This window comes from Manacus candei, unplaced genomic scaffold (assembly GCF_025592945.1).
Source record: "Manacus candei isolate 608988 ecotype Guabito, Panama unplaced genomic scaffold, ASM2559294v1 h1tg000033l, whole genome shotgun sequence".
In the NCBI taxonomy this organism is placed as follows: Eukaryota; Metazoa; Chordata; class Aves; order Passeriformes; family Pipridae; genus Manacus; species Manacus candei.
The window spans coordinates 7,756,067-7,783,085 of record NW_026138081.1 but is presented as its reverse complement, the minus strand read 5'-3'; the positions used below and the strand labels follow the sequence as shown (position 1 = coordinate 7,783,085).

General features: G+C 38.9%; 2 protein-coding genes across 3 annotated transcripts in view; one reads left to right on the top strand and one right to left on the bottom strand.

Annotated features, from left to right (window-relative positions):
• Window positions 1-78: 78 nt before the first annotated feature.
• Window positions 79-24,880, bottom strand: VPS39 (VPS39 subunit of HOPS complex). Of its 2 annotated transcripts, XM_051791843.1 has the most exons (26): window positions 24,677-24,880; window positions 22,906-22,971; window positions 22,045-22,071; window positions 21,526-21,590; window positions 20,720-20,762; window positions 19,680-19,774; window positions 18,415-18,513; window positions 17,636-17,728; window positions 15,976-16,159; window positions 15,447-15,567; window positions 14,967-15,087; window positions 14,031-14,160; window positions 12,766-12,908; window positions 11,761-11,904; window positions 11,048-11,189; window positions 10,690-10,776; window positions 8,313-8,386; window positions 7,628-7,726; window positions 7,252-7,369; window positions 6,651-6,779; window positions 6,070-6,172; window positions 5,075-5,120; window positions 4,301-4,450; window positions 3,995-4,129; window positions 3,340-3,431; window positions 79-2,211 (listed from the first exon to the last, which is right to left on the bottom strand). In XM_051791843.1, the coding sequence occupies exons 1-26, from the start codon at window positions 24,747-24,749 to the stop codon at window positions 2,136-2,138; spliced, it is 2,655 nt and encodes an 884-aa protein (XP_051647803.1). In that variant the 5' UTR covers window positions 24,750-24,880; the 3' UTR covers window positions 79-2,135. The 2 variants fall into 2 exon arrangements, with proteins under 2 accessions (XP_051647803.1, XP_051647804.1); XM_051791844.1 differs by lacking the exon at window positions 22,045-22,071 and having other exon boundaries at window positions 24,677-24,879.
• A 1,687-nt stretch (window positions 24,881-26,567) lies between these two features.
• The window catches only part of CAPN3 (calpain 3), an 81,853-nt gene continuing 81,401 nt past the window's right edge, over window positions 26,568-27,019 (top strand). Inside the window, exon 1 of the mRNA XM_051791854.1 lies at window positions 26,568-26,573. The gene's annotated coding sequence lies outside the window, so the exon portion shown is untranslated. The remainder of the gene's footprint in view (window positions 26,574-27,019) is intronic.

The window sequence follows — 27,019 nt, the reverse complement described above, 5'->3', positions numbered from 1 at the left end:
CTGACTTCCAGGACAAAGTGGAAAATAAAATCTACAGCAGCCCAGAGAAGCTTAACTGCACAATGACTGAAACACACACTGGTTCACAATATTTATTACAACCTATTGCTTTAGATAAACCTGCTGTATGGTTAATAAACCCAAACCACACTATATGAACCAAGAAAAACAAATTACAGCACAAACCACATCTCTGTAAAAGGTATGCAGTGGAGATGAAGAGAGGCACAACCTTAGACCTGTAAGTAAGAGCACAATGAAGATCTTCATATGTGAGTACAGTTCTCCTGGTAACAGAAAATGAAGGTAAATAAAACTCATACTAATGGTAAAAATCAGAGTAGTATTGTTATATCCGTATACAAAGAATACAGGGTCTTTTTAATACCCTTCTTTCATTCTCAGTTACCTGTAAACACAGCTCTCCCAAACCACCTTCCCTCTGTACCTGAACCAGTATATAAAGATCTATACAGAATGTGCAAATCCAGTATAAGTATTTTTAGGTTCTCTTCTTCAAATAGAAGAAATACAAGTTTAAAAACATTAACACCACAGATTCCCTCTACCCAGCCTCTGCAGAAAGACATCCAAGTACAGAAGTAGCAAAACACTGGACCAAGAAATCCATAAGAATGCATGAACAATATATGAACAATAAATACAAAACACATGTGGAAAAGCAAAAAACAGTTGTCAAGGGAAACTACTAATACTGGCAAGGGAAAGTAAATTAGGACTTGTCAGCTTACAGTAGATCTGTTCCTAAAAAACATTCACATAAAGGCTTAAGTAAACCTATAATGTTAACTGAGATCCAACTACATCTTAGGTTTACAGGATGTATTCATAAAGATGTGATATCTGGTAGTTACATGCCATGCTCATACTATTTAATGATACCATATTTATAAGTGTTGCTAGAGCAAGGTGTCGGGAGTCAAATAGCTACTCTATTGGGTTATTTGCTACCGCTGCCTTTTCATTATCACTCTCCACAGATTCTTTCTGCACCAAACATTTTAATACCCCTCTACCAATCTGCTATTTTATGCTTTTGAAAAAATAAGTTAGACAAAAATATTACAGCCTACAGTGAGTGTGGTACAATCTAGTTCTTGTGTTAAGACTTCTGGCCCAAGAGTAATTTAAGAACAGTACCAGCCTGATCAGAACACAGTTCTAGAGCACTTAAAATAGACAGATGTTGAAACAGTCTGGATTTTACTTCAGTGCTGGAAAGTGAGCCAGAGACTAAAGAATTTATATACATAAATCTCAAGCATAGTCTAGAAGCTCAAGCAATAACCAGAGTTCACTCCTTCCAGAAATTGCTTTAGAGGGTGTTCTCTGTATTTTGCTACGAGTGCAGGTATGAACTTCTTCAAATAGTATTTGAGCTTCCACTAAAGCTAAGAGGGAACGTATTCAGTGCAAACAACACACAAGTTATTTCAATTTAAAGCTCTCAAACTAAAGCGAAAAGAAAAAAGCTTACTAGTGATATCTACTGTTTGTCTGACTACCTCCTGTGAAACAACTTTTTATCTGAAGGTCAGGCAATAACACTGAATATCAATAAAGAGTCCTTTGGCCAGCACTTAAACATTTCTGTCACTGAGATGAAAGTAAAATTATACTTTCTATGTCTAGAAAGACACAGAAGCCTCCTCTATGGCAAACACTTGATGATCTCCATGCAATGCTGATATAGCTGCACAGACTTTAAGGAATTTTATTTTTTTGAATAAATATTTACATACAAGGCCAAATCACAACATTTTCACCCTAAGAAAGTACGTTTTATTGTAAAACTTGATTTGTGGTGAACGTCCAACAGTTGTCTAACAGTTCATTTGCAAGGCTGGAGTGCATTACAAAACTCACTACAAAAATCAATTTCTATTCTTCATCTGAGTACTGAGGGTAGTTGCCAGCACTGTAACAACTTGGTTAAAGTAATTTTCTACTAAATCAATATTGCCAGGTAGGTACAGTCAGTCCACATATACAAATGACTCCTACCCAGTGTAAGAGAACCTAGCAACAAGCCTCAAAAATCTCAGACACATCAACTTCTTAAGTCATCAGTACTGAATTTCATATGAGTGCTGGAATTATTGACCACGACAAGGTCAGGTGTCGAGTGTGTTGACTTCTTTGGAGCAGAAATAATGCACAACTATTGCATTAGGGTATCGAGCAAATGCACTGTAAAGAGAACAAAACACAAAAATCAGCTGTCAATACAGACAGTTTTCCATATTCAAACAAGAACATCCAAGTTGTACAGAATCAGAAAGAGACACCTACATGGAAGTGACTCTCTCTTTTTTAAATTACAGCCTGAATATATTCTTGAGAAAACCAGACAAAAGAATTCTATGGATTTTGTAAGCCAGGGGTTTTTTTTGGTGTTGGTTTGTTGGTTTTTTTTGATCTATTTTCATTTCTGCAGGCACACTTCACTTTACTTCAACTTGGTAACAAGTTAAGGACTGGGCGACATGCTTGACCTTCAAAATCTTGTTGAACTTAACAGCATTAGAAAAATTCTATAAAACAAAAACAATACTGCCTGTGCAAACTTAAATTCTGATGCTACATGCTACGCATTAAGAGTAAAAAACTTAATATGCACAGCAATATTTAGACCTATGTTTATTAAAATATTTTGGAAAAACAACCTTTCCTATCATTGTCAATGCTACTGAAATCTCAGAAGAGTTCACATCAACAAGAGAAACAATGACTAAGTTAGTCATGTGGCATTTCACTCGAGTTCAAAGAGGAAAAAGTGCAAGTAAAATTTACATTATATATTAAGCCATAATTGCCTACTAGGAATAGCAGAAGAAAAGTTATTGGCATCCAGGTAATCAAGTAAATTAGTTTTACCTTTAGATATCCTACGATAATTAGGCTACAAAATGTAAATCAGTCAGAGAACTACAAAGCCATCAGATATAGAAAACTACACATGTATCTTAGTTTAAAATTCTTTATATCATCCTTCATAATTCTAGTTAAGAAGCAGATAGTAGCAGAATGATTCTAAGCCTTTTAGAGTTGTGAAATAAGAATTCTAGGGAGTTTCTGAAGAGATTTTATACCCCTTTGTTGAAAGCAGGATTAAACTCTTGCAGTAAATTCACTGAGTAAAGCTTTGAGGTACTCCCCATCACCCAGTTGAGCAATGTAATTTGTAATTCAAACAGTCTTCAAATAGCTCCCTCATACAGCTGTTCTCTCTGGATATATACACATTTCAACTTTTCCAACATTTTTAGTTTAAGAGTAACAGATCCATATTTGATTCAGTTTACCAAGCTCTCTCACCTGTTACCTATCTTCTTTTTACAAACAGTGCACACCTTCTCCTCTGTAATAATACACTTCACTTGCTGATGCAAGATCCGCTCCTCCTGGACCTAAAGAAGGATAAAAAACCCAACTTGCTTAAAGATTATTGCCACATTACAGCTGCCTTCTAATCTGGTGAAACTGCATACTGTCAAAACATTTAATTCTCAGTATCCACATTACCAAGTTGTGCAGCACAAAAGCAGGTCTGTAGAGCAGAGCAGGTGGTATTGAACACCCCATACACACACTATATGAATTACAGGATTTTACTTTCAACTTAGTCCAAAGACTAAGGCATTCTAACCACTAAGAGGTGTTAAGGTGAACTACTGAACTGCTTCCCCTGGTTCACTTGAAAGAAACCCAGTCCAAGCCGTTTGAGATGGTTCTGCAATGCACACCACAGCACAGTGAGTCCAGAGACTTACTGGAAAAACAGATACCTCATCCAAACTAAAATGAATGTAGACACTATCTCCTGCTGGGATGTTCAATCTACTTGGGTCACATTTCAAGTGCACTACAGCACCATCTAGAGGACACACATCCCGTATAAGGAACAGTTAATTTAAATATTGAACATGTTTTAAAACACCGTTCCAATAAATGACAGGTGCTGGGTGCTTACCCTCAGAAACTCTGCATGGAGAAGATTCTTGAGCACTTGATTAAATCTTTTCTTCTGAGCATTTTCTTCAAGGACTTTCTCTAAGAAGATGCGAATCTCACTAATCTGTGTATTTGCTGGGAGTAGGTTTATTGCCTGGAACAAAATATACTTAAGTTAGGAAAAATTAAAAAGGAATAGAGACCAAAATAGAATAGAAATTGACACATTTACCTTGACACTTACAATCCACTAACTTGCCTACTCCAGTACCTTCTGTAATCTTCTGCCAACAGTACAAACTGAGTAGTTACAGGTCTGATTTACCTTAGTGGTATCCAGTTTGCTGTGATGTAGTTCCAAAACCTGCAGAGCAGCCTGCAGATTGGCTTGAGGCTCCAGCACTTCCATCTTGATTGGTCCCAGGCAATGAACACTAGGTGGGGAGAGATACATCCGGAGCAGTGACAGATAGACCTGTTGCACACAAAAGGAAAGTTCTGAAAACACTGCATGTATCCACAACTGAAAGTGCTAGTAGAACCCAGAAATGGTACTAAGTTGTACCTATGGCATCCAAAATTCTGAAGCGCTCATATAAACAGCTCATACCATAAAACAATACAACCTGAAAAGTACCAATGATGTTGAAGGCCTTTCAAGACTTGCATTCTGAAGATTTTCTATAAAAGTAGTTAATAATGCCTCCTTCATCCATCTTTCAGAACTCACAGCGTTTAGAAACCAACACTTCATTGCTTTTTACCCCTATCTTTTCTGTAGATGTACGTGGAATACAAACACAGTAATTTGTCTTTTGAATTCCATCATAACTCTAATGATACAGTATCATTCTCAACAAAAATAAATAGAAAACAACCCCCAAAACCAAACAAACAACTAAAACCACAAACAAACAAAATCAAAAAGAACCCAATCAGTCATCTAGTAATTCCTAAATTCTAAGAGCTTATACATAGGTTCCCTACACAAACCCCGAAAAAGTCTATACAGAGCCAAAACTTTCAAGTCCTGAAAAAGGTATGAATGGTCCGCTACATCCTTACTGAACAGGAAGACTACAAAGATGAAGTTACTTACATCTTTGCTGCCATCTTTATTTCTGTCGTAATGTTTATGGCAGTAGCTAGAACAGAGAAGAATCAAGTAAAATACAAAAACAATTTTAGAACTCATAGAATCAGTTCACAGAAATTAACATTTAAATGCTTTGACTGCTGAAGTCATCAAGTTAAGTAGTCATACATCCAATTTGGATCAATTAATCAAATTGCACAGCAAAATTACACCATTTATTTTGCATTAAAATGCTGAGAGAAGGGAGGTTTCGTGCAAATCTCCCACTACCAATCAACTTAAAAAGCTTTAATGCAGAAGTCAAATTTAATTTAGCTGTGTAAGAAAAAGGGGGAAAAGAGATATCTCCAATCAACACATCACAGCATAATAACATATGCATAGATATTTCTAATTAGTGTATCCAGATCACAAAGAGAAGCTGTTCATTAGAGTACGCTGCATACTGGGGCCAAATGCCCTGTAACAGGCACTTGCTGAAACTATCTTGAAAAGAAGCTACATTGAATAGGCCCCAACGTTCACATATACCTGCCAGTGCTGAGTACCTGAGTACTTCTGATTCACTCAGGAGGTTCCCTGGCACAAAATATCTAGAAAAATACCGTATCTTTACTAAGAAGATTCTGCCTAACTGAAGGAGCCTAACTTGGCACATGGGCTAATGAACGTCTCTCCAAAGAGAAAGGAAGCAAAACAACAGAAGTTCACAGGCTAAGGACAGATGGAAACAAGAAACCCATTGATGACAGTCATATTGCTCTAAAGTGCAATGACAGAAGAGCACGAAAAGGTAAACCTCAAGGGGACAGAATGAGCATCTGTAATGAACACATACCCAGAAAAGCCTAAAAGTCAAAAAAACATGGAAACCCAGAAGATCCTGAAGACTCAAAAGTGTTCATGTTCCATATACAGAAACATTTCACTACACATCCATAGGGAAGTGAGTAAACTAAGACTTGCAAAAAAATAAAATAAAATAAAGAAATCCTTACTTTTCAGCCATGTTGGTGTCCTTCAAAATATGAACATAAATAAAAAGAGCTTGCTCATGCTTCCCCATACGACCCAAGAGCAGAGCACGTTCTTCTAGGAGACCTAGTGATAGCATGAAGGATTAAGTCAATAGCTACACAGAGAAATGACAGAAAAAGTTCAATTAATGATCAGACTATCAGTAGGAACTATTAATCTGTGCTCAGACTACAGTTTAAATTACATTGAGATTGTAAGTCTACACTTCACACGCGTCTCAGAAACCTTTTATGAATTCTTAAGTAACCTTAAGAAACAATAATCTTCAGACCTGTTGAAAAATTCAGGCTCATCAAAAAGTTAGGCTAAATATTTAAGTGATAGGAGATACCACAAGGTCTTAGGTCAACAGTTACAGGAATCCTGCAGAGACTGGCAAACCCAACTGTGCCAGCAAAAACAGTATACACACCAGATGTATACAACTACAGATACAGTCATCTTGTCTGTTTCTAGTTACCAGATTCTACAATAAGTGAGGAGGTTTTGCTGTACAGTGCAATAAGTTAGGGTTTAATTAACCTATGAAAACTGAACTCACCATCAAAGGGGAAGTCACTAATTAGCCGACCAGGTTCATACCAGCTAGACTTCTCCAGAAAAAGTAGAAGCTTTTTACGGTAATCCCCCAAGTCTCCTCCTTCCTCCCCAGCAGGCACTGGAGTTCTATCTATATGGAAGAAAACAACATAAGCTAAATTCTTACAACTATTTTACTACACTAGTACACAGAAGAAGATGAACAAACAAATCATCATGAAGAGGAACTAAATGCTGATAGAACTGTTACATGGATTGGGACTCCAGTGTACCTGCCAAATTATTTCAGCTCCTTAAAACACATCAAGTGGCTGGATAAAACAATACTCAGTTATTCAAAACCTTTCCCTACCCTTAACATGCAGGATTCAAGGGAGCAGTAGTTGCCATTCTACTTAATTATGAATAAAATGTTGCTTGACCCCTTAAAATCTCTTGGGAGGCAATAAACTAGCTTGCCCTACAAACCCACAACTTTTGTTGTTCCAGTTCCTTCTTCACTTAGGGTTGAACAGGGAAGGCTAAAAAAAAATATGGTATATGAAGGTTCCCCTGTGCTGTCCCATACCCCCAGTCTTCTCACCAGAAAAGGCTAAACATACCTGCAGGGAAAGAATTGAGATACTCTTTCATTAATCCCTGCACTTTCTCACAGTACAGCTGGATCAGACAGTTGTGAAAGTCTGCACCGGTTTCTTCCCAAACATGAATGATGTGTTCCTGTGAATACATGTTAAGGTTCAGTTACAGACACTTACTCTGGGAAGTAACTTATTATAAGCAAGCAACAGTTCTATGCTTGCCTTTACCAATCCTGACTTCAGGATTTCATAAATTTCAATTATGGGATTTTTACACAACTTATGGCAAGGTTAGCATTCTGTGAGACAGTGTTAGAGTCTGACTCCTGGAGAACTACAGTCTTACATGTAACATTTGGTACTGAATGTAATGCACTAGTAGAGATTGAGTTCTTACCAGATAAGGAATAGTCAAGCTTTTAAAATTTTCTATCAAGAAACTGAGCACTTTGTCCCGTGGCAAAGCTTCCACTTCAGGGAGGTCTTCTGTAAATATCTGTTAAACAAAATTTTATTCACAGAAAGGTGTGGGGTTTTTTTAAGTGCCACAGTGTATTTTCTCTGAGGCACTGAAGCCCAGTATATCATCACACATGCCAAAGGTAAGCACAAGAAGTATAAAAAAAAAATCTGAGCAGTTTATTCAGGCATTGAGAAGTTATTTCACATCTGAAGAGATCAACACACATCCCCACTTCTGCCTTAGTGAACACTCTTCTCTTACAGAGCCCAACATCTTCCAAACACAGGGAGTCAATTTTATATCAAAGAGAAAAAAGAAAATAAGTAAGGCAAATCAATATTTGACATTTAAATACTCAATCAGGCTCTTGTGCAAAAAGTGTGACATCAATACATTAGATGTTGTAGAGTATTCCAAGAATGGATAAGAGTAAGAAAAAGTGAAAGACTGTCCTGCTCTATCTACTGCTAATATTACCACAGTACTGAACACAGAAAACACAAATTATATCTTTAATTGGATTTAGCATTAATACACAGCTTCTTACGTTAAGTTATCCCAATTCCATATATTGCATTAAGAATCTCAACGACAAGGTGCCTGTTTCAACCACACTTACCTTCAGTCCATCTTCAGGAAAATCTCTTAGCACCCAGACTGAGTAGGAAAATACCAAATGCAAGTTTTCTGTGCCTGGAATATAAAAAGCAGTAGGGCTCAGTGTTAAAATCCTAAGCATCTATCTACTCACAACACAATCAGATGCCTTCAGAGCCAGCCAAGCTTAATTTACATGAAGAATCCAATTTGTTTTTCTCCCTGCTCAAGTCAAGCAAATTGTGCATTCCAGGTTAAATGCACAATTTCATTACTTCACAGACATGATTTCAAACAGAAACAAAAATTAACTCAAATATTAAGTGCTACCATACATAAACAATTCAGCCCAAAACTAAGATTGGTTGTCTTAATCACATTCCAAGTCTCCCTTTAAAACTTGTTTTTAGTAGGGTAGAGAAAGCACTGTACTTTTCACTTACATGACTTCCTTCAGTCATTTTTCAGCCTGTCAGTCTAATGACTTCTATAGTAAATGGTCACATACTTCAAAACAAGTAGTAAAGCCCCATAGTACTGAAGTAACTAGCATAGAAACTACATGACATCTAATAGCTTCTCAGCTTTTAAGAAAATGTAGGACCCGCCCTTTTAGAAAGAATACTTTTGTTTGGACAATTCGGTTCACAAAACTAATAAAACATGCTAGGAAAACATGACTGTGTGTCTCTGTTGACACAAGGTAAGTATCAAATACACATAAGTAATACATACTTGATGACTTCAAAGACCACAGCTACAAGCCTGGAGGAATTTTCTGTAATTACTTAAAAACTATTTCAGAGTATTTCATTAAATCCACAAAAATCTATAGAAAAGAGTCAACTGAGGAAGAGTTTTTATTTCACTCAGAATGTAAGTGAAAGCAACTAGAAATACACCCTATACAACTAAAATAATAATAACAACAAAAAAACCCCAATTATTGCTTAGATTAGGAGATCATAACTACAGAAGTCTCACCAAAGGGGTGGGCAAAGGGAAAAATGTGGAGAAACCCCATAGTCTGAAATGCTTTTATCATCTTAGTTGAGGGACTCCCAGAAATAACATTCATCAATTAACCAAGAATGGGCAGTGTAGCTAAAACAACCACACATATAGTGTTATGTTTCTGTTATTTACTTGGGGGGAAATTTTGCAAGTGACACCAGTGTAAAACCAGTGTTTTTCAGGAAGAGTCAACTTTCTATGTTGTTTCCACTATATTTCACTATTCTGAAGTAAACAAACATCCTTTATCAGTTTTAAAGAGCTGACCAAGAAGAATAAAGAAAAAACAATTTTCAAGGGGTCCTGAAACAGAGAAGCTCCAAAAGTCTAAAAAAATTAAGCAAGCTGCCAAGATTTAAAAAAAGGTATTACAGATAACTTGTCTATAGTCTATAGGTCTTAGCCTTCAGCAATCTCAGGTAAAACAAATGAACAGCTGACATAAGTCAATTGAGATGAATTTAGCAAGATGACAGAATTACTATTTAAGTAAGATTAGAAGTTTCTTTTGTAAAGCTGTGCTGAACACAACATACTTACATTTCTCTAAAGTGAGTGACATTACCAAATGACACCACTGAGTAAGAAGTGTTAGAGAGACATGGCACACACGGGAAAGGTCTCAATATCATTGTTATGTTCACATTATCACTGAATAAAACATGTTGCTAATTGAAGCCAGTGGTTTTTAAAATAAGTAATTATGGAAAAAAAAAATACCAAATTTGGGCAACAGTATAAGACTAAGAGATGAACAAAGGTATTTCCCTCACAAACTACGCACTACCAAACCAGCAGTGTGATACTTTTGAATAGTTTTGCTTTTAGAAATAATATTGGATGGAAGGGAACTATTCTCAGAATTAGCAAATAAAAAAAATGACTCAAGAGTTCTCAACAAATAGTCAACCAAACAAGTTTTTATCATGATGCTTGAACAGCAACTACAGTTGTTAAGTCATTATCTAGATCTACTTAAACACAGGAAACAACAACTTAATATAGGATTTTCATCTCATAAAAGACAATACAAAGACCAGCAACTAGAAGTTAAGACTTTCATCTGGAAAGCCTAACCAGAAGTTAAAATTTTCCTTTTGTCAGTGATGATAAATCATTACTGGAAGAAAATTCAAAATACTATGGCCCATTTTCTACCAATAGAAATTTTAACCAGAAATAAGGAATGTTTTCCAATAAGATACTCAAGTTTCAACAAAACGCCCTGAACTAATATTGGAAGTTTGCATTATGCAAGAAACCAAACCAGATGACAAGGATATCTTTCAGCTTGATAGCCTCTAAAAGTTGCCAAACAGAAGAATAACCACTAAGCCAAATAGGAGTAACAGCTTCACAAAAATACTGCTCTCCCTCACACTCACCCAAATGCTGCAGATATTGCACTGTCCTCTCATGACCCTTCAAAGGCGAGTTGGCTTTCTTTGACTGATCCACCAGTACCTGTAATGCTTTCAGAACAAAAAAAATTCATTCCTTTGTAACACAAGTATAGTCCCAACTTGAAGCACAAAAAAGTGCATTTTTCCTGTTCTGCTACTGAAGACAAAACAGTTTTGTTTTGAACATACAGTCCAAACTGTAACAGGAACAAAGACTGATCTGATCACCAGATGGTGATTAAAGTCTCTTCTGAATACTGCCTGCTCACTGAAGACAAGTAAAAACTCAGTACAAGGAATATATGCTTCTATTCCTTCTCCTCTCCAATCATGTACTTACCTTTCTCATGCAGACCTTTTTTCTCATACAGTATTATCAGCTCACTATATTTGTGTGCCTTCTTTAGTACATGCTCACTCTCCTCAATATGGCAGTGATTGTTCTCCAGACGTAGCAGTGGTGCCACCAGTGCTACATTTGTCTGCAAGCAAAAAGGAACACTTAAAGGTACTTCACTGCAAGTGCAACTTCAAAGCATACAGTACAAAACATGAGTTGGAAGCAGGGGCTGGGGGGCAAGGAAGCCTTATAGCATAAGAAATACAAGAAATGACAGTTTAACATCTTAGAGTAAAGGTCCATGTTCATTTCCATCATTTCTGGGACAGAAAGAAAACTGTATCAGAGCTACTCCCCTTCAATAACAGAGGTTAGCTTTGGAAAGCATTGCAACAGCAAAGATCATACTCTTCTGCATTTAACACTACAAGGTGATGTAAGCATTCGTTAGAACTTCAAAATACACAGGCATGCCCATGATCTTTCAACAGACACAGCAGCCAGAAACAGACACATCTGCTTATTCCATGAAACTGCTTCCCGATCAGTGATGAAACTAGCTAACCAAGTCTTACACACCATTTTTAGACCAAAGACAGACAGTTGTGTGAGAATTTCTGAAGTAGCTCCTTATCCTCCTTCTTAAATATTCCTGAAATTCCAACAGAGCTCATGTGGCAAAGGAAAAGCCTCTAGGTCAGATAGACACTCACATGCAGGTAACACTTTAACAGAGTGGTATCAATGATTTGTAGCAGCTTCTTTTTGGATTTGATCGTGGGTGTTCCTTCCATGAGTGGCGAGGTACTGGACTGATGGTCAGAATCATTTAGCTTCTTCACTAGCTGACTTCTTTTCTGCAGGACATCAAATGAAATTTTAACTGGAAAAGGCCATGAATTCCTACACCTCACCTCAGAAAATATAATCCACCAAGTAAAAAGACTAAATTAAGCCAATTTAATAACTTGATTTAATAAATTGTTTCCAAAAGAATTTTTATTGTTACTAACTATTCAACAGATGAACTTTATAACTACATTCAGGTGTACACATTTGTTTTGCAAATTTATAGTTCTGCAAAATGTTCAGAGTCTTGAGAAAATAGTCAGAAGGAAATTCTGTTAACCTGAGTAGAGACATTTCAGAGAAGTCAGGCAATATTCAAAACACTTGGAAAATTATTTAGGTTTTGAACTACTAGGCATAAAAACTATCCCCCTTTGGACACAAGCTTCCTTTTAGTCTAGTAAGGATGGCAACCAAACAATTCAGGTTCCAGTTATGACAAAATAAAGAGGGCAGGAAGTTACACTGCCCATTATCTCCTGTTCCACATTTTAATGCATGCTCTTGACCTGTCTCCTGGACAAAGTGCCCTCCACAGTAGTCACCAAACAAAAACAAAAGATCAAGTGCTCAAGTCTTCTTCAGGATACCAGAAATAAAATACTGGACTTGTATTCAGATCCAATCCATAAGTAAATTTGGTCCAGTCACACATGATGTTTCCTACATAACTGTGGGGTATCTCACATGTTCTATTTCCCCTGCTTACTCAGGAGCTGCTGCCATAGTTTCCAACCATGAAGACAGCCCACTAAGGCTAGCATGACAGAGCTGGAGTAGGTGTACTGCTTCCTACACAACAAAGTAAACCAACAAAGCATGCTAAAACTGAATAACCCTGCTCTAAAAACAGGTAGAAGAGCACTCACTTGAGTTAGGTAGTCTATCAGAGCTAAATGTGCCTTCTCCAGCTCTGCCCCAGAGAGCCCTGGCAGGGGGTTGGGATACTGTAGCTGTTTCCTGTAATCTGTGGGCAGGAGGTCAGGATACAGACCCATCACATGAGTGGGATCTAAGCAAAAAATAACTAGGATTAGTAACCATTCATAATATTTTTGTAAACTCTTAGCATCAGCTTAGCTTTCTAACAGAGCAGTCTGTAGTCAAGTGGTATATCCACGAGATTCTAGATAATAAAATTCACTCGTTATAGAAGAGAAGCTAAAACAAGGCAAAAGAAGCAAGAGAAAAACTGTTTCAAAGTCCAAGCACAAGAAGTTCCAACATCTGCACTTGGCACACCTCGAGGACAAGCCATTATTACAACTATCTTGCTGCTCTTCCTACAGCATCCCAGCATTAATGACTCTGACAGTAAGACAGGACTTCTAGGAAGAAGCACTGTTTCAAGAGAAGACTTATCGTGCTTTTGAAACAAGAACTGAATAGCACCATCTGTAACTAATGAACACTCATGTTCACAGAGTTGAAGCAAATTCAAAATTACTGTCCTCTAATTTAAGTTTAAAGTATTTTGAGTTCTCAGTCCTTTTCTTTCACTGTAGTTTTCCAAAGCAAATATGATGTGTCATCAAAACAAGTTCTAGGTTTAAATGCACAGGAATCTCAGTCTTAAGCACTATTCTATGGTACAGTTGAGTCTTAAGTGTTCTTCCAATAGCCCTAGTACAAATCAGACGAGTAGCATCAGAGACTATTTTGACTTCCAAAAGCACAGAAAAGTTTCCTCGTTTCAGCAGCTTGGTTAAACCAAGGGTTAAGGGTCCTTTGGTCTGAGTAAAATGACTTTGCAAATCTACAGATGTTCCTTACTTTTCATTCTAAACTACGAGTAGGCTTTTAGAAGCTGCTGAAGCACTCAGCTTCAAGGGTCTGTGCACATGCTATGCATGCTGTAAAATAGCCTAGAATACAAATATATTCTGCACAAAGGGCAAACTCTCGATTTAACTTAACTTACTAGGTGTAGTTGATTAAGTACTATTACCAGTTTCACCAAAAAACAACTAAACAGATGTCTAGGTTACTTGCCATTCACAGGGGATTGGTCTGCATAAGACACCACTGTTTTAAATTAAACAAAGCATTAAAACAAAAAGCCCCAAGCAACAGCCCATAAGTTTCATTTCATTCCTTCTAACCTAGGTACCTCAAAGCTGACCTAAGCATTTACCTGTACCAAGCTTGGCAAAAACTTGCATAGATTCATCAAAGCGCTTCTGGCAGAAAAGGTTGAAGGCAAAGAGGTTCTTTATGTGGTGAATTTGTTGTCGCTTCTCACTATCTGAATCATCTTTCATTTCCTACAAACATACAAATTAACAAACATTAAAAACTCTCTGGCCTCATATACAAGAAGGAAACACTCTAAGAAATAACAGGAGCATTATATATTGGACAGATTAAAAAGAAAAAAGATAATCTTCCAAAGTGAACGTCTCTGATGGTGCCTGTCAGATGCTATGCTTATTGTGTCATGGAGATAACCTGGAAGGTTTGAAAGCTACTTTTTATTATCTATATAATTGCTCTGTCACAGCAGCTGTCTCTTCATTCATTTGCCTTTTCAAAATTTTTTTTCAAGTCAGCAATTCAAAATGCCATTAATTCATTTTTATGTAATTCCAGGGAAGTTTCCAGAAACCAAAAAATCCTAAAACAGTAAGAGCAGTACAATTAAACATACTGCATCAGCACCCATAAAATGTTATTGTTTCAGGAGTAGTACTAAAAAAAACCAAAAGTCATGTGACAAAACACATAAGTTCAAACAACACTGTTTGCAAGCAGCCTGAAGACTTTGAAGTCTAACTGACTTCAAAATCTAAAAGAAGGTAACCAATTAAACAGGTAAGAGGTAAGCTTTTACACACAGATGATATCTCAAAATCTAAACTAATCCACAGATTAATATGGAATAATGGTAGCCCAAAACTAAAGCTTAAGTCAAAAAGGCTAGAGTGTACCAGTTTGTGCAAAGTGGACAGCTGAGAGGCTACACTATGACCGACTGATTAGTGGACTCGCTGTAGGCAAGCAGATGGCAAATATCCTTTTGTTTACTTTTGCACAATCACATCCGCTGCAAACTCAGTTTTTGAGTACTTACTGCCAACTGCAAAGCCAACTCAAACTGTTTGTCCTGCAGAAGCTGCTGGATCTGTGTTGCTATGGACACCGGAATGAGCCGCCAAACAAAGTGATTACTTGCCACGTATATAATATTTGTTCTGAAAACAAGACAAAAGTACTCAGTTACTAAGTTCCAGGGCTGAGAAAGAAGCAATATCCTATCTAAAAAATACAATCCTGGTTAATACACAATCTGATACAAGAGCAACTTGAGCATTATTGCAAAGTAGAAAGGACAAGAACATATGTCCAGCGATCACAAATTCCCAAAGACACTCAACTCCATAATTTCCTCCTCAAGATATGGCTTTCAACAATCTGTTCATAAAAAACCCAACAGACTGCTTTAATACTACTTCATACGCTGAGAGACCTAGAAAAGCTGCTCCCAGTTTTTCAGAGTGCTATCATACACCCAGAGAGCCTGACAACAGTAATAATCAGTTCTATCCAATACCCTCCAGAGGTGATGAAGCGTGGTCTCTGCAGCTCAATGCTCTGTACCAGCAGCCGGGGTTCAAAAGTGCGGATCTCCACATACCTTGGCAGAACAGCAATGATGTAGGGAGGCTGGTGTTCTATTAACAAAACAAGAAAAATTTAAATTGATTGCTCTCAAGTATTCCTTCAAATAAACCAGAACTTAAAGGCTTCTTTTCAAATTTTTTCCCCTTGAAACGTGTCCTTCTTTTCCCAGAAGAACTACAGTGCTTTAAAACACTACCTTCCATTTCAGACCTTGTCCCTTCATAAAAGATAGGCAATATGCTTATTTTATGAGGAGAAAGGCATATAGACTACAAGCAAAGGCGGCTAAGAAGCAAAAATAGACATACGAAACCTTTCCAATAGTACAACTTAAAATACTGTAGAAACTATCACACTCCAAACCCAGCTAGTTTCAAAATACTGGAAACATAATGATTTTATCACACACAAAAGAGTAAAGAAGCACATTTAAAAAAAAAACACCTGCTACTTCTCACCCATGGCTATAGGAATATCTGTCCAATTCAAGGCACATTTCTGAGTACAGACCCCTTCTTCATTAAGCACAACTGTTAGATCATCTTGGCCAACTGCAACTTTTCCATCTGCTACAGGAGCTACCAATGGTTCCAGCTGCTTCCCTGTGGGAAACAGTTCTTTGATGGATCCTTTTCCATCCACCTAGGATAATAAAGAAGATAAAAAACCTACTTTTTAAAATAACCTTTGTTTCACAGCCGCACGAGACTAAAGCCAAAAAGCCCTAGAGGGATTTATATCCCAGACTAATCACTAACAGGACAAGTGCAGTTTTAAAGAGAAGCAATAACATTTTCTGCATATCCTAACTTATCTTGCTTATACATCATTGTGGAATACAGAATTAACACTTTAGTGTCTGAGATGATGTATTCCTGTTACTATAACAGTAGCTGAGCACATCACTCATACAGGTTCATAAAATGCATAGCACAGTAGCAATATCAGCTGAAGTGTCCAAACACTTAATTCAGGCAAAAACTTTAACACTGTTTTGTTATGGCATGAGTGAGTGCTGCCACAACAGCAAAAAAAACAAACTAAAAGCCTAGTAACCTGTCTAGTCTTTTTCCCCTGTCCTAGCCAGTCATTTTGTGGCCACATGCTGTCCTGGGAACTGAACCCACAGAAAAAATTGCTGTTTCATGAGCTGATAAAACAGCTACACATTCTTGCAGCTTCCCTTGCATTTACGGCTCAAGCATTTCATAAATCAACAGCTAGCTAGCAGAAAGCAACACCATAAATACATGTATATTTTTTCTGCCTATTTAGTGAAATGGAGCCATTAAAGGATAGGTCTGTCAAGCATCAGAACTAACCCAAAGTAGATATTTGGACAGGTAGTTTCCACCCTGGTTGCTTGAGCGGCTGCACAACTACTCATATAACTAGACTGGAAGGAATAAAATCTAGGAGGGCACTACAGAAAGGCATCCCTTCTTTTGAGAGCACTACAGAAAGGCATCCCTTCTTTTGTGAGCAGCATCAGTTTCAAGTGATCGCAAAAATTATGTGCAGTTTTCCTGTTGCCTACAGATCAGTATTGCCAACCATGCAAGAACATGTGTGGTGCACTTCATCTTATTTTTCTACCATATCTGCAGAAACCAACTATAAAGGCAGAAAAGAGAATCAACTATAGCTGTAAATGAAGTGTAGCTGGAAACTGTAATATAATGACAGTAAGTTCAGAGACTATCAAACTGAAACTACTACTGTTCAGCAAGAGAATCAAAAACAAAAAAATAGTTAAGCTTTACTGTATGCCAGATAAGATATTCTTGGTCTTTTTTCCCTCTTTGAGCTATCTCCTTTCTCAATACATTAAATAAAATGCAAGCTGAGCTTACACAGACTGCTGCCAAACCAAAATGTATCTTCTCCAATGCCCTTTTTCTGCAAGAGCTGCAAACACTGTTTTCAACAGTAACTAATAAAAGATCACTTCCCAACAACATCAGTTTAAAAGGACAGACTTAGACTGCCCTTCCCATACCAGAGTACCACATGCTGGTTTTCATAAATCTGTTAGCTAAGTCCCTGAGCACAGAAGCAGCCCCCACAGTGTTTAATGCAATCCAAATGTTAAAACACGATTACACACCCCAGTCTTACCCGTATCAGGTAATAGTCCCTCTTGAAGCCTACACAGATGGAGTTTTCACACCAGGCCATAGACTTGGGTACGTCAGGCACACTGAAGTCCCCCTGAGGAAAACAGGGAAAATAGGTTAAACCGGCTATTACAAGAGAAAAGCAGAAGTCAAATCTGGCAGTGCAGAGCATAACAGGCACCATATTCCCCACCACACGTGCCTGACATCTACTGGTCAAGGAATGGCAGTATTCAACCAAAAGGTTAGATTCATGCACAGTAAAGAGGTGTGCTCTGAGCTAACTGGTAATTTTCTAGAAGGGTATTGTAGGTGAAAAAGCCTCTACCCATTTCGATTAGTTATTTTTATCATTTCAGTATTCACAACTGCAGCTCTCTATACTTGTTGTCAGTAATCATCTTCTGACTTAATGACATATCTGGAAAATTTCAAGTAGAAGTGCACCCACTCTCATAATGTTGTCGTTAGGTATACACTCACAGATGCTGTATGCTAATATGCTCCACTGACTTACAAGTGTACTACAACCAGAATGGCAAAATATAGGACACAGTCCTTAATTTAATTTATTAACTGTATTAATGACATTAACTGTGATTCAAACCATCTATTTTCACTTTATTTTCTGCTTTGTTGTTACAACTCTGCAGAACCAACCAAAGTCAATGCTCGGGAAGTCAGCAGTGTCTTTGGGTAATGGGGACTACATAGCAAGTAGTAAAGAGCAACTACACCCCCTGCTGAGGCATATTAGATTACAGAAACAACACAACTCACCTGTAGTTCATGGAACTCTCTGTCCTTCCAAAAATAAAGCTGTAGCTTCTTACGCACTGCCACACACATTCTCAGCACCTCTTCCCCTGTACCTGATTGCTGTGAAAACAGACAGGCCTAACTCACAGGCACTCACAAAATAGGAGGCAAGTAAGATAATACAAGGCCAAAAGAATCCTCAGCCTGAAGCAAAGCTGTTAACTGAAGAGCAGCTTTGTATAAACCTGCCAGAAGGTCATTGCCTAAAAAAAGGAAGGGGGGGGGAAGGTGGTGTCAGAATACTTAAAAACAAACTTTGGCAGGGATTGTGACACCAAGAAAATGCAACAAAATAAAAGAGCACCAAAGGCATACACACACACAAACAGAAGATAAGTAGAGAGCTATCAGTCCAGCCCTGAAACTAGGATAAATAGCTGGAACTCTGTGCAGTATAGGAGAGGTAAGGAAATGGAACAATGCAAACAATGTGTTATACTAACAGATGAAAATATTAATAACTTCTAATATTCTAACCTATAGAAAAAGTTTCTTGACAAGAAATACTAGGAAAGTTAAGTGCCTGTACACACAAACAACAAGCCACTTTGCAATGACCAGATGTAAAGGTGCTTTGAAACACATTACTTTTCACATCTAGAAAACCCCAAGTACTTTCTTGAGCTTCCATGGGGCAAAGAAAGAAAACATGATGAAGAGCACTTCTGGTTGTGAAGGCTTCTGAATTATATGGTAGGATGAGAAAATCACTTGGATAAAAATGAGTCACCTAATAAACCATAGCACATGAACAGGGGACTGCTATACCTTATGGAACCATTTTATGGTTTGAATCTATCACAGCTACCCTGGCACTCTGCAGGCCAATAAACAGAAACAAAACCATAAAAACAGTGATGGAGTTGCTTAGACAAGGGAACCACTATGAGCTAGTACACTGGCAATTCTAGGAAAAGGGAATGGTTTTTATAATGAAGAGGACCTTTCAAAAAAACAAGACAGACAAAGTTAAGTATTTTATCAAAAGTTGCAATCATAACAGGCACAGGAAAGTGCCTTATGAAGCAGAGGAAGAAAATGAAGGTGACTACACTAAAAATTGTTGCCTTCAGCAAATGCAGTAGGTACTAATTTTAAAAAACACTAGTACCCATGCAATTTGCATGCAGCACAAAATTAACAAATCTAATCTATACAGAGACGTGAAAAAGTTATCCTTATTACGAACAGTAAGGATGCCTGTGCCACTGAATTCCTCCCCTTACCTGGAGGTCACAAGTGAAGAGAGATGCACCTTTTGCCTTGGAAACCGTGGTGATTTGTTGAAATGTCAACAGGTCATGAACATAAATGTTATTTTCTGTTTTAAACAAAATTCCAATTATTATTCAATATTTAATACATGTAGAGGTCATTGCTAATTCAAGTAAGTTATCACACTTTATGTTTATATAAAAAGAAGAACTTCTGAAACTAAGAGCTGTAAGAAAGGAAAGGACACGTTTTCACAAAAGCTGAGAAGTGCTAAGGCACATATAAATACAAAAAAATGCAGAAAATAAGACTAACACCAACGTTGGTAAATTACATGCAGGAACTGAGAACAAGTGCTAACCAAGCAGGAGTGGGAGTGGAAGGGCCAGCAAGCAGGCCAGAGCAGAGCAAGTTCAAGATGGAAGATTGTCTGAACAGAGAGCATTTTGAACTGGCTCCTGAAATTAGTGTAAAGTGAACAGTTGCAAACGGAGGGTACTGTGGTCAGGTTTTTATACACACGAGGACGCAAGCAGCAGAAATCTACACATGCTGGAGTCGGAAGAGCTGAGACTTGGAGATCATAAAGAAGGGAGTAGCAACATAAGCAAAAAAAAAACCATAGGAAGATCATAAGGTTAAAGAAAGATAGCCAGAGCCAAGCAAACTTAGACCTTCCACAGGATGGTAAAAGATTGCCATCTGCATATAAACCATATTTGGTGTAACATACTAACAGTAAGTTTGTTATATCAAACAAGTTTGGACAGAAGTTTTAGCCCCTATTGTACAGTGCACACAGCACACAAATGTACTTCATTTCTAATCACAAAACAGCATTAATGCTCTGTTCTCCAAGCTGGCTTATGACAAGCAAAGCTGCTTCTCAATCCATGCCACTTAACGCTTCCTCTGCAAAATGGAAAGCTCAAATTCCACACAATGACTTCTCAACAACGAGACTGCTATGCAGGTGTGTGGAAGGAGAGCCACATTCAGACAAGTAACTGCACTGAGCTCATTAAATATTAAAAGGTTTTTCTTCACTTACCTAATAGACTGACCAAAATTTTAAATTGAGAAACAACATGAATCTGAAAGGGAGAATGCTGTTAATGAATCCATTCATAAAATAAACCTCTGAACAAGGGTTGATTATAGATAGTCTAAGAAAATGCATCTTAGATGATCTCAAAATAATGAAAACAGCAGGACAGTTATCTATGCACCACCTTCCTTCAGTCACTCCAACCCTTTTAACTAACACTTTTTAAAAGCTAGAATGTAGCCCTTGCAACCTAAGCAGGTAAAAAAAGCTATAATAATTGGCATGTTACTAGTACAAAAACATTTCTAAAGGATATGCAAAGTGCTGCTGAAAGAGGCTGCATAATCCTTGAGGTGTTTTCCCAAGAATCAATATAATCAATTAGCACGAGTTCTCCAAAAAAAAAGAAAATGGCAGCAAGACTGGCAGTTACTTTAGTTCTACATTTCAAGTAAGCAGAATTACATTCACATTACTATAGGATTATAATATATTACAGACTGTTTGTGTATTACCATCATATTTACAAATATTCTCAGTCAGAGCAGCTGAAGGTTTACTGCTAACCAAAGCCCAAAACAAACCTGCAAGTTCCAATTCTTTGTTTTCTGCTTTAGCAATCAAATGAAGCTTATTCTGTTATGGGAAGAGTGGGCAGAAACACCTGTCTGTTTCACCACTAGAGGAATCTATAGTTTTAGGAAATTTTTTTTGTTAAGCTTAGCAGAGATTGAAGATGTACATTACTTCATTTATTGGCTGAAAACAGCAGAAAACAGTCCTCACATCAAGGAGATGGTATTTCCTACCTGCTGAATCTTCTTTGAGAAATTCTTGTTGGATTTCTCTAGTGTCACTTCAAACCTATTGCAACCTATCAGAAAGATTTGAGAGAGTATGTAAACTGAGGTTGCCCTCACTCATGACTGCATACATCTCACACTAAGTAGATTACAAATAATTATGAAAGCAAACATAACACTGGAAGAATGACACTTCTAACATATCTGTGCTACCTCTGATTAATAGCTAAATGCATCAGAAGGTCCTCTACATAGCTAGGTGAAAATATAAATTACACTTCTTGTACCCATCCGAGGGCCTCATCAATAGTTATATTTTTGCCTTGCCAGAATTTTAGGTTACAAGACTTATTTCTAAGTAATTTGAAACCCAGAAATACAAAGATACCCATAAAGTCTCTATCCACACTTTATCCATCAAATATCAGCAATTTAAATTGCTAGGGAGCACATCACTGCAAAATAGACATGGAATAAACACTACACCACAAGGGTTTAAAAGGAGTTTTAGGGAGAAAGACTTACAGACGCTTTCTGATGACATAACCTCTCCTGGCATTGATGCAAAAAAGGGGAAGAAATTTACCACGTGAGATAAGACACTAGCAACTCAAAACTAGCATGTTCTGACTGGAACAGATAGCCTACAACTTTCAGAAAAAGCAAGCTGAACTCATTCCGTAGAATCCAAGTAGCTACAAATGAACACTCTTCCAAGAGCTGAGAACTTGGAAACACACATTTGATTTTTACTTTCCTGTCCTATGCTACACAATATTACTGTGTTCAGTAACATCAGTTTCTACATAATGGCAGATAATGTGAAATACAAATCTGTTATTGAAAAATCAATTTTAACTAAACTGAAAATAGAACAGTTCTATTTGTGGCATCTCTAGAATAGGCTATGAACACTTATGACTGTCAAAGAGACAAGAAGAAGAGTATATACATGATAAAACTAGTTAGGAGGGATCCCTCTCCCCCATCTATGATGCTCATGGACCCACTGAATACATATGCTCTTTCACTAATCCAGTCCATTAAAAGAAAACGTCAAACCCCTCATAACTGGCACTGCTTTTGCATATATTTGCGCATTATATTCATAAAAATTACAGTAGCTTACTATAAATTCAAACAAATAGAAACCGGACATAAAACATAGTTTAAAACAAAGGCTCACGTTACTCGCTGTCTTTCTTGCACATCTGAAAAATGGTATGAACACTTTCACCAAAGATCATACACAAATATTCATTAAACTCTATGTAGGAAAAAATCAGCAATTAAACACACTTGTGTTAAAATCACTACAGCCTCCTAAAGTGCAGGAAATAAAAATAACATAATCAACTTTTTGTGCCATTCTTAAAATAAACTTACCTACGTCTTTCTTGATCCTGTAAAGCAGAAGATGCCCTTGTTTGGTACCAACAAGGAGCCATTCCTCTACAAAGACACAGGAGAAAGAGAGTCTAATTAGTTAAAAAAGTACTGCCCTTCCCAGCTGTGCTGGGTTTGGCCAGAGTAGTTAGTTTTCTTCACAGTGCCTAGCACGGGGCTATGTTACATTTATCAGAGTTCTTGGGAACTTTTTTCAAATGCCAAAGAGGACATTCTCTAGTGACTACTTGTCTCCTATCACCTCTCCAGTGGAAGTGCTCAGAAGTAGCTTTTGTTGTCAGGAGAGGATAGCCAAAGATCAAGCAGTAACAGAACAAACAGACTAGGCATCACATTCCACTTGTTTATACAAAGGTAAATAAGCAAATCATTGCATCTTCTGTGCAGTCAAAAGAGGCAATAAAGTATTCTTCAGATGTTATTACCTGTGAGAGGAACAGTGCTGCATAGTGGGAAGTACTGTCAGAAAGAAAAACAAGGAGTTCTACCTGGATTTGACTGTTGATTTTTTTTAACAGTCAGGTTTTTATGAGAACTCTCTGAAAGAGTCAGCTATGTTTGGAAGGATAGTGGCAGCTTTGCTTAGGTGACATTTGGATTGATTGGACAACCAAGAGCCATTTAAGATTTATAAAAGAGAACCTTTTAATCTACAAACTCTATGGCAGGCTTTCAAACTCTTCCTCTTTACAGCATCTACACCACACAAAAGACACAGAATCTTTATAGGTTGATTAAATAAGAATGAATTTCTTCCTCGCTGAACATCATATAGGAAAGCAGCATACATTAATATTTCTTTCTACATTCAGTACTGTCTCACTACCAAATATACTTGCATTTTAATAGTCTTGTTTCCTGCAAGACCTTTCTTCCACTAGTTGGTACAAAAGTTGTAGAGACAGAATTACACCTCTTTTTACACAACTATACTGCCAAGAAGGCTGTAGGTTTAGGCTTTTTCTCTACTTCAGCAAAATCACTGCTTTCAAAGAGATATAAGATAAAAGCTGCAAAGCAGGAATAAACTATCTTCACATCCTCTCCAATACATAACTCCAGCATAAACAATCCATGTATAAATGGGGCACTACAATTCAGGATATAATTCTGGTCTTAAAACAGATTAGTGGGGGTCACAATTCCATCGTGTTTGGAGTTCTTTTAATTATCGATTTTGTGTGATGGTCGTTACTGAAGATCTGATGATAACTGCCCAAGGCTCCAATAAGCCTCATCAAGCCCTATCATTATGACAGCTGGTGCAGTCACCTGACCAAAACCTTGACAGTCAAGTATGCCCAAAAATATAATCTACAGAGATATACCATTAACACATGCAAACAGATTCTAAATCTAAGACCTCAACGTACCACCAGCATTCCAAGATAAACTTAAGTCAGAATACAGGGAATGCTATTTTAGCAAGAAACTAGCTAGTCCCCTGTTACAGCCCTGGGAATCCTGGCAGCCTCCTGCACAGCCAGGCGGGCAGGACAGCGGGGCCCGCGCCGCGGGCACGTCCCGCTGCGGGCACGGCCGGGAGCCGGGACACGGGAGCCGGGACACGGGACTCGCTCCCGCCGGCCCGGGGGGCGGCAGGGCCCGCCCGCACAGGGTGCAGCCGGCCAGGGCCGGGCGGCGCTGCCTCCCCCGGCCCGCTGCAGGGCAGGGCGCGGCACCCCCCGCACGGCTGACCGGGACGGGATAGCGGAGCGGCTCGGACGGCGGCGCGGCCCCTCCGGCTCACCCCAGGCCGCCAGGCAGTCGATCTGCAGCGGCAGCTTCTCCAGGATCGGTACATGCTCGAAGGCGTCGTGCATGGCGGCGACTCCCGCGACCCCGGCTGCCACAGCACCCGGCGCAGATAGAGCACCGGCGGGGCGGGGCGGGGGAAAGCCCCGACGGGAAGGACCCCGACGGAAGCGCCCGCGCCTCCCGAAGGCTCCCGCCTTTTCCGGCCCCGCCCGCCCCACCGCCGCTTCCGGCGCAGGCCCCGCCCGCCGCGCTGCTCCCGCCGCGCTGCTCCCGCCCCCCTGGCAGCGCCGCGCTCGTCCTTCCGCCCCCCCGCGGGGGTCTTGGCACAGCCCGGGGCGCTCCGCCAGGAGCTGTCCCTCAGCACAGTCCCCGCGCCGGCAGCCCGACAAACAGGAGTGGCCTGCCCCGGCTCGGGCGCGAGCGGGAAACGCATGTCGGCACGGCCAGGATGCTGTCCCCAAGGGGACTCTCCTCACCCTGTCATAATCCTTGTGCAGCTTCATATAGCCCAAAAAAGGGACTGGCTGTAGCAAACACTCGTCTTCCCGCAGCGTCAGTCTGAGAGGTGTTTGGTTTCCTTTGGCTTACATAAACCAGAGCGGGTAGGAAAGTCACACAGTATACAAGGGCCTTCATAACCTAAGGCAACCAGATGAGAATAGCAAGGCGTATCTTGCAAGTAAATGTCTAATTTTGGAGGTCAGAAGTTCTACTTTAGTGAACTTACCCTATGAACTTGGCCGGTGAAGTTCAGATTCCAGGGGGTAATCTTTACTTGTTACCTTGTCCCTTCCAAAATAGGCCACAGTTGCATTTACTTCAGTCATGGAGAGGTGCAACATTCACCATCACTGACACAGAAACTTATCTAACTAACCCAAACTCAAAAAACGCATGGCACTAAGTTCTGCAAGCATTTTCACCAACAGAAACCACCGCTTCCAAAAACAGGGGCTGAGGATGCTCTGTGCTGGGAGATCAAAGCACAGGAAGAGGAGAACAAGCATGGTGTTCTTGCACCCAGCTTCGTTCCTGCTCAGGAATGAAACCCTGCTAAAGCACAAAACTGTGCTAAGTCGCATCCCTTTTTCAGATACCAAAACTGTAAATTGCCAAAGGAGTTATGGCTCAGGTATGTAGCTGGTCTCTTTGACCTAGGATCCCTACAAAAGGAAAAGGGATAGAGTACTGATTTAGTGCAAGGAAACGAAAGTTTCAATAACACTGGGTAATAACGACTTCACATGCAAATAGTTGTAATCCAGAGAGCAAATTATTTGTGAGGCATTGGCCTCTTCAGGTTTTAAGAAGTACCACACTTTAGCATACAACATAAAATGCCATATAAAGTGAACAGGAGGATAAACAAAGCCCACAAACACACACTGCTATATGTGCAGAATAAGACAAACATACCCTTCCCTACACCAGGTCTTATGATCCTGACTCACTGCCTATCAAGCCTGTGATTCTGTAATTTCTTTACCATGCTGTGACCTCTTACTCAGTCCCTCCTTCAGAGTTCTCAGCAGGAACATTTTGTCACCCTAATGAAAAGCTGGTCAACAATATCAGCTGCTTCAGTATGTTTTCAGTTTTCTGTACGGTGTTTACATGCTGCAATTGCAACAGCAGTATCACAGCTACTTCTCACAAATCTATGCAGAACTAATCAGGCACAAGAACTCTTAAAAAACTCCTGTCAGACATTTATTTTTTCTGTAAGAAGAAAGTTATTAGGAACAGGTTGATGAAGATATTTGAAGTCAGCAGCCAAATTTCCTAAACAAAATTCAGCTTTTCCACATCATTTTAATTAATAAAAACACTTGTAGATCTCAGACCTACGAGTAGATCTTTTCTCTCTCCAGCTCACCAAGTCTTTCAGAGTAGTTTGCATGGTTTGTTTTAAAATTCCAATACCCTTTTGAAAGAATGGGTATAAAATTGAATTGTCTTCCCTGTCTACATACTTAAAGTAACAACCTGCAGGATTTCTGGTCAGGCATTTTAGCAAGCTAGCTTGCTGATTAAGCTTTCCTGAGCTTTTCCAAGTCATGGAACCAACACATCTTTAGGAGCAAAACCAGGTTTCAGAAGAGGCAAAGATCCCCTCAGTAGAACCAACATACTTGACCAAACATGCTGCTGCAGGAGAGGCCACATTACTGCAACTCCCTTGCACATGCCCTCTTTGCTCCACTGCTTTTAGCCATTTCTCCTGGAATCATAATTGCAGGAGCAGCTGTACACGTCATAGCCCACACTATACTGTGGGAGCTGGGCACTCACACAATTTTTCCACAGGACTACAAAAAAGTCACAGCAGGCACTT

Coding starts and splice junctions, on each gene's coding strand:
- VPS39 (XM_051791843.1), bottom strand. CDS start 24,749: ATGCACGACGCCTTCGAGCATGTACCGATCCTGGAGAAGCTGCCGCTG. Junction 17,729..18,414: donor GAGAGTTCCATGAACTACAG/GTGAGTTGTGTT, acceptor TGTTTTCCTCAG/GGGGACTTCAGTGTGCCTGA. Junction 15,568..15,975: donor AGATATTCCTATAGCCATGG/GTGAGAAGTAGC, acceptor TTTTGTTAATAG/AACACCAGCCTCCCTACATC.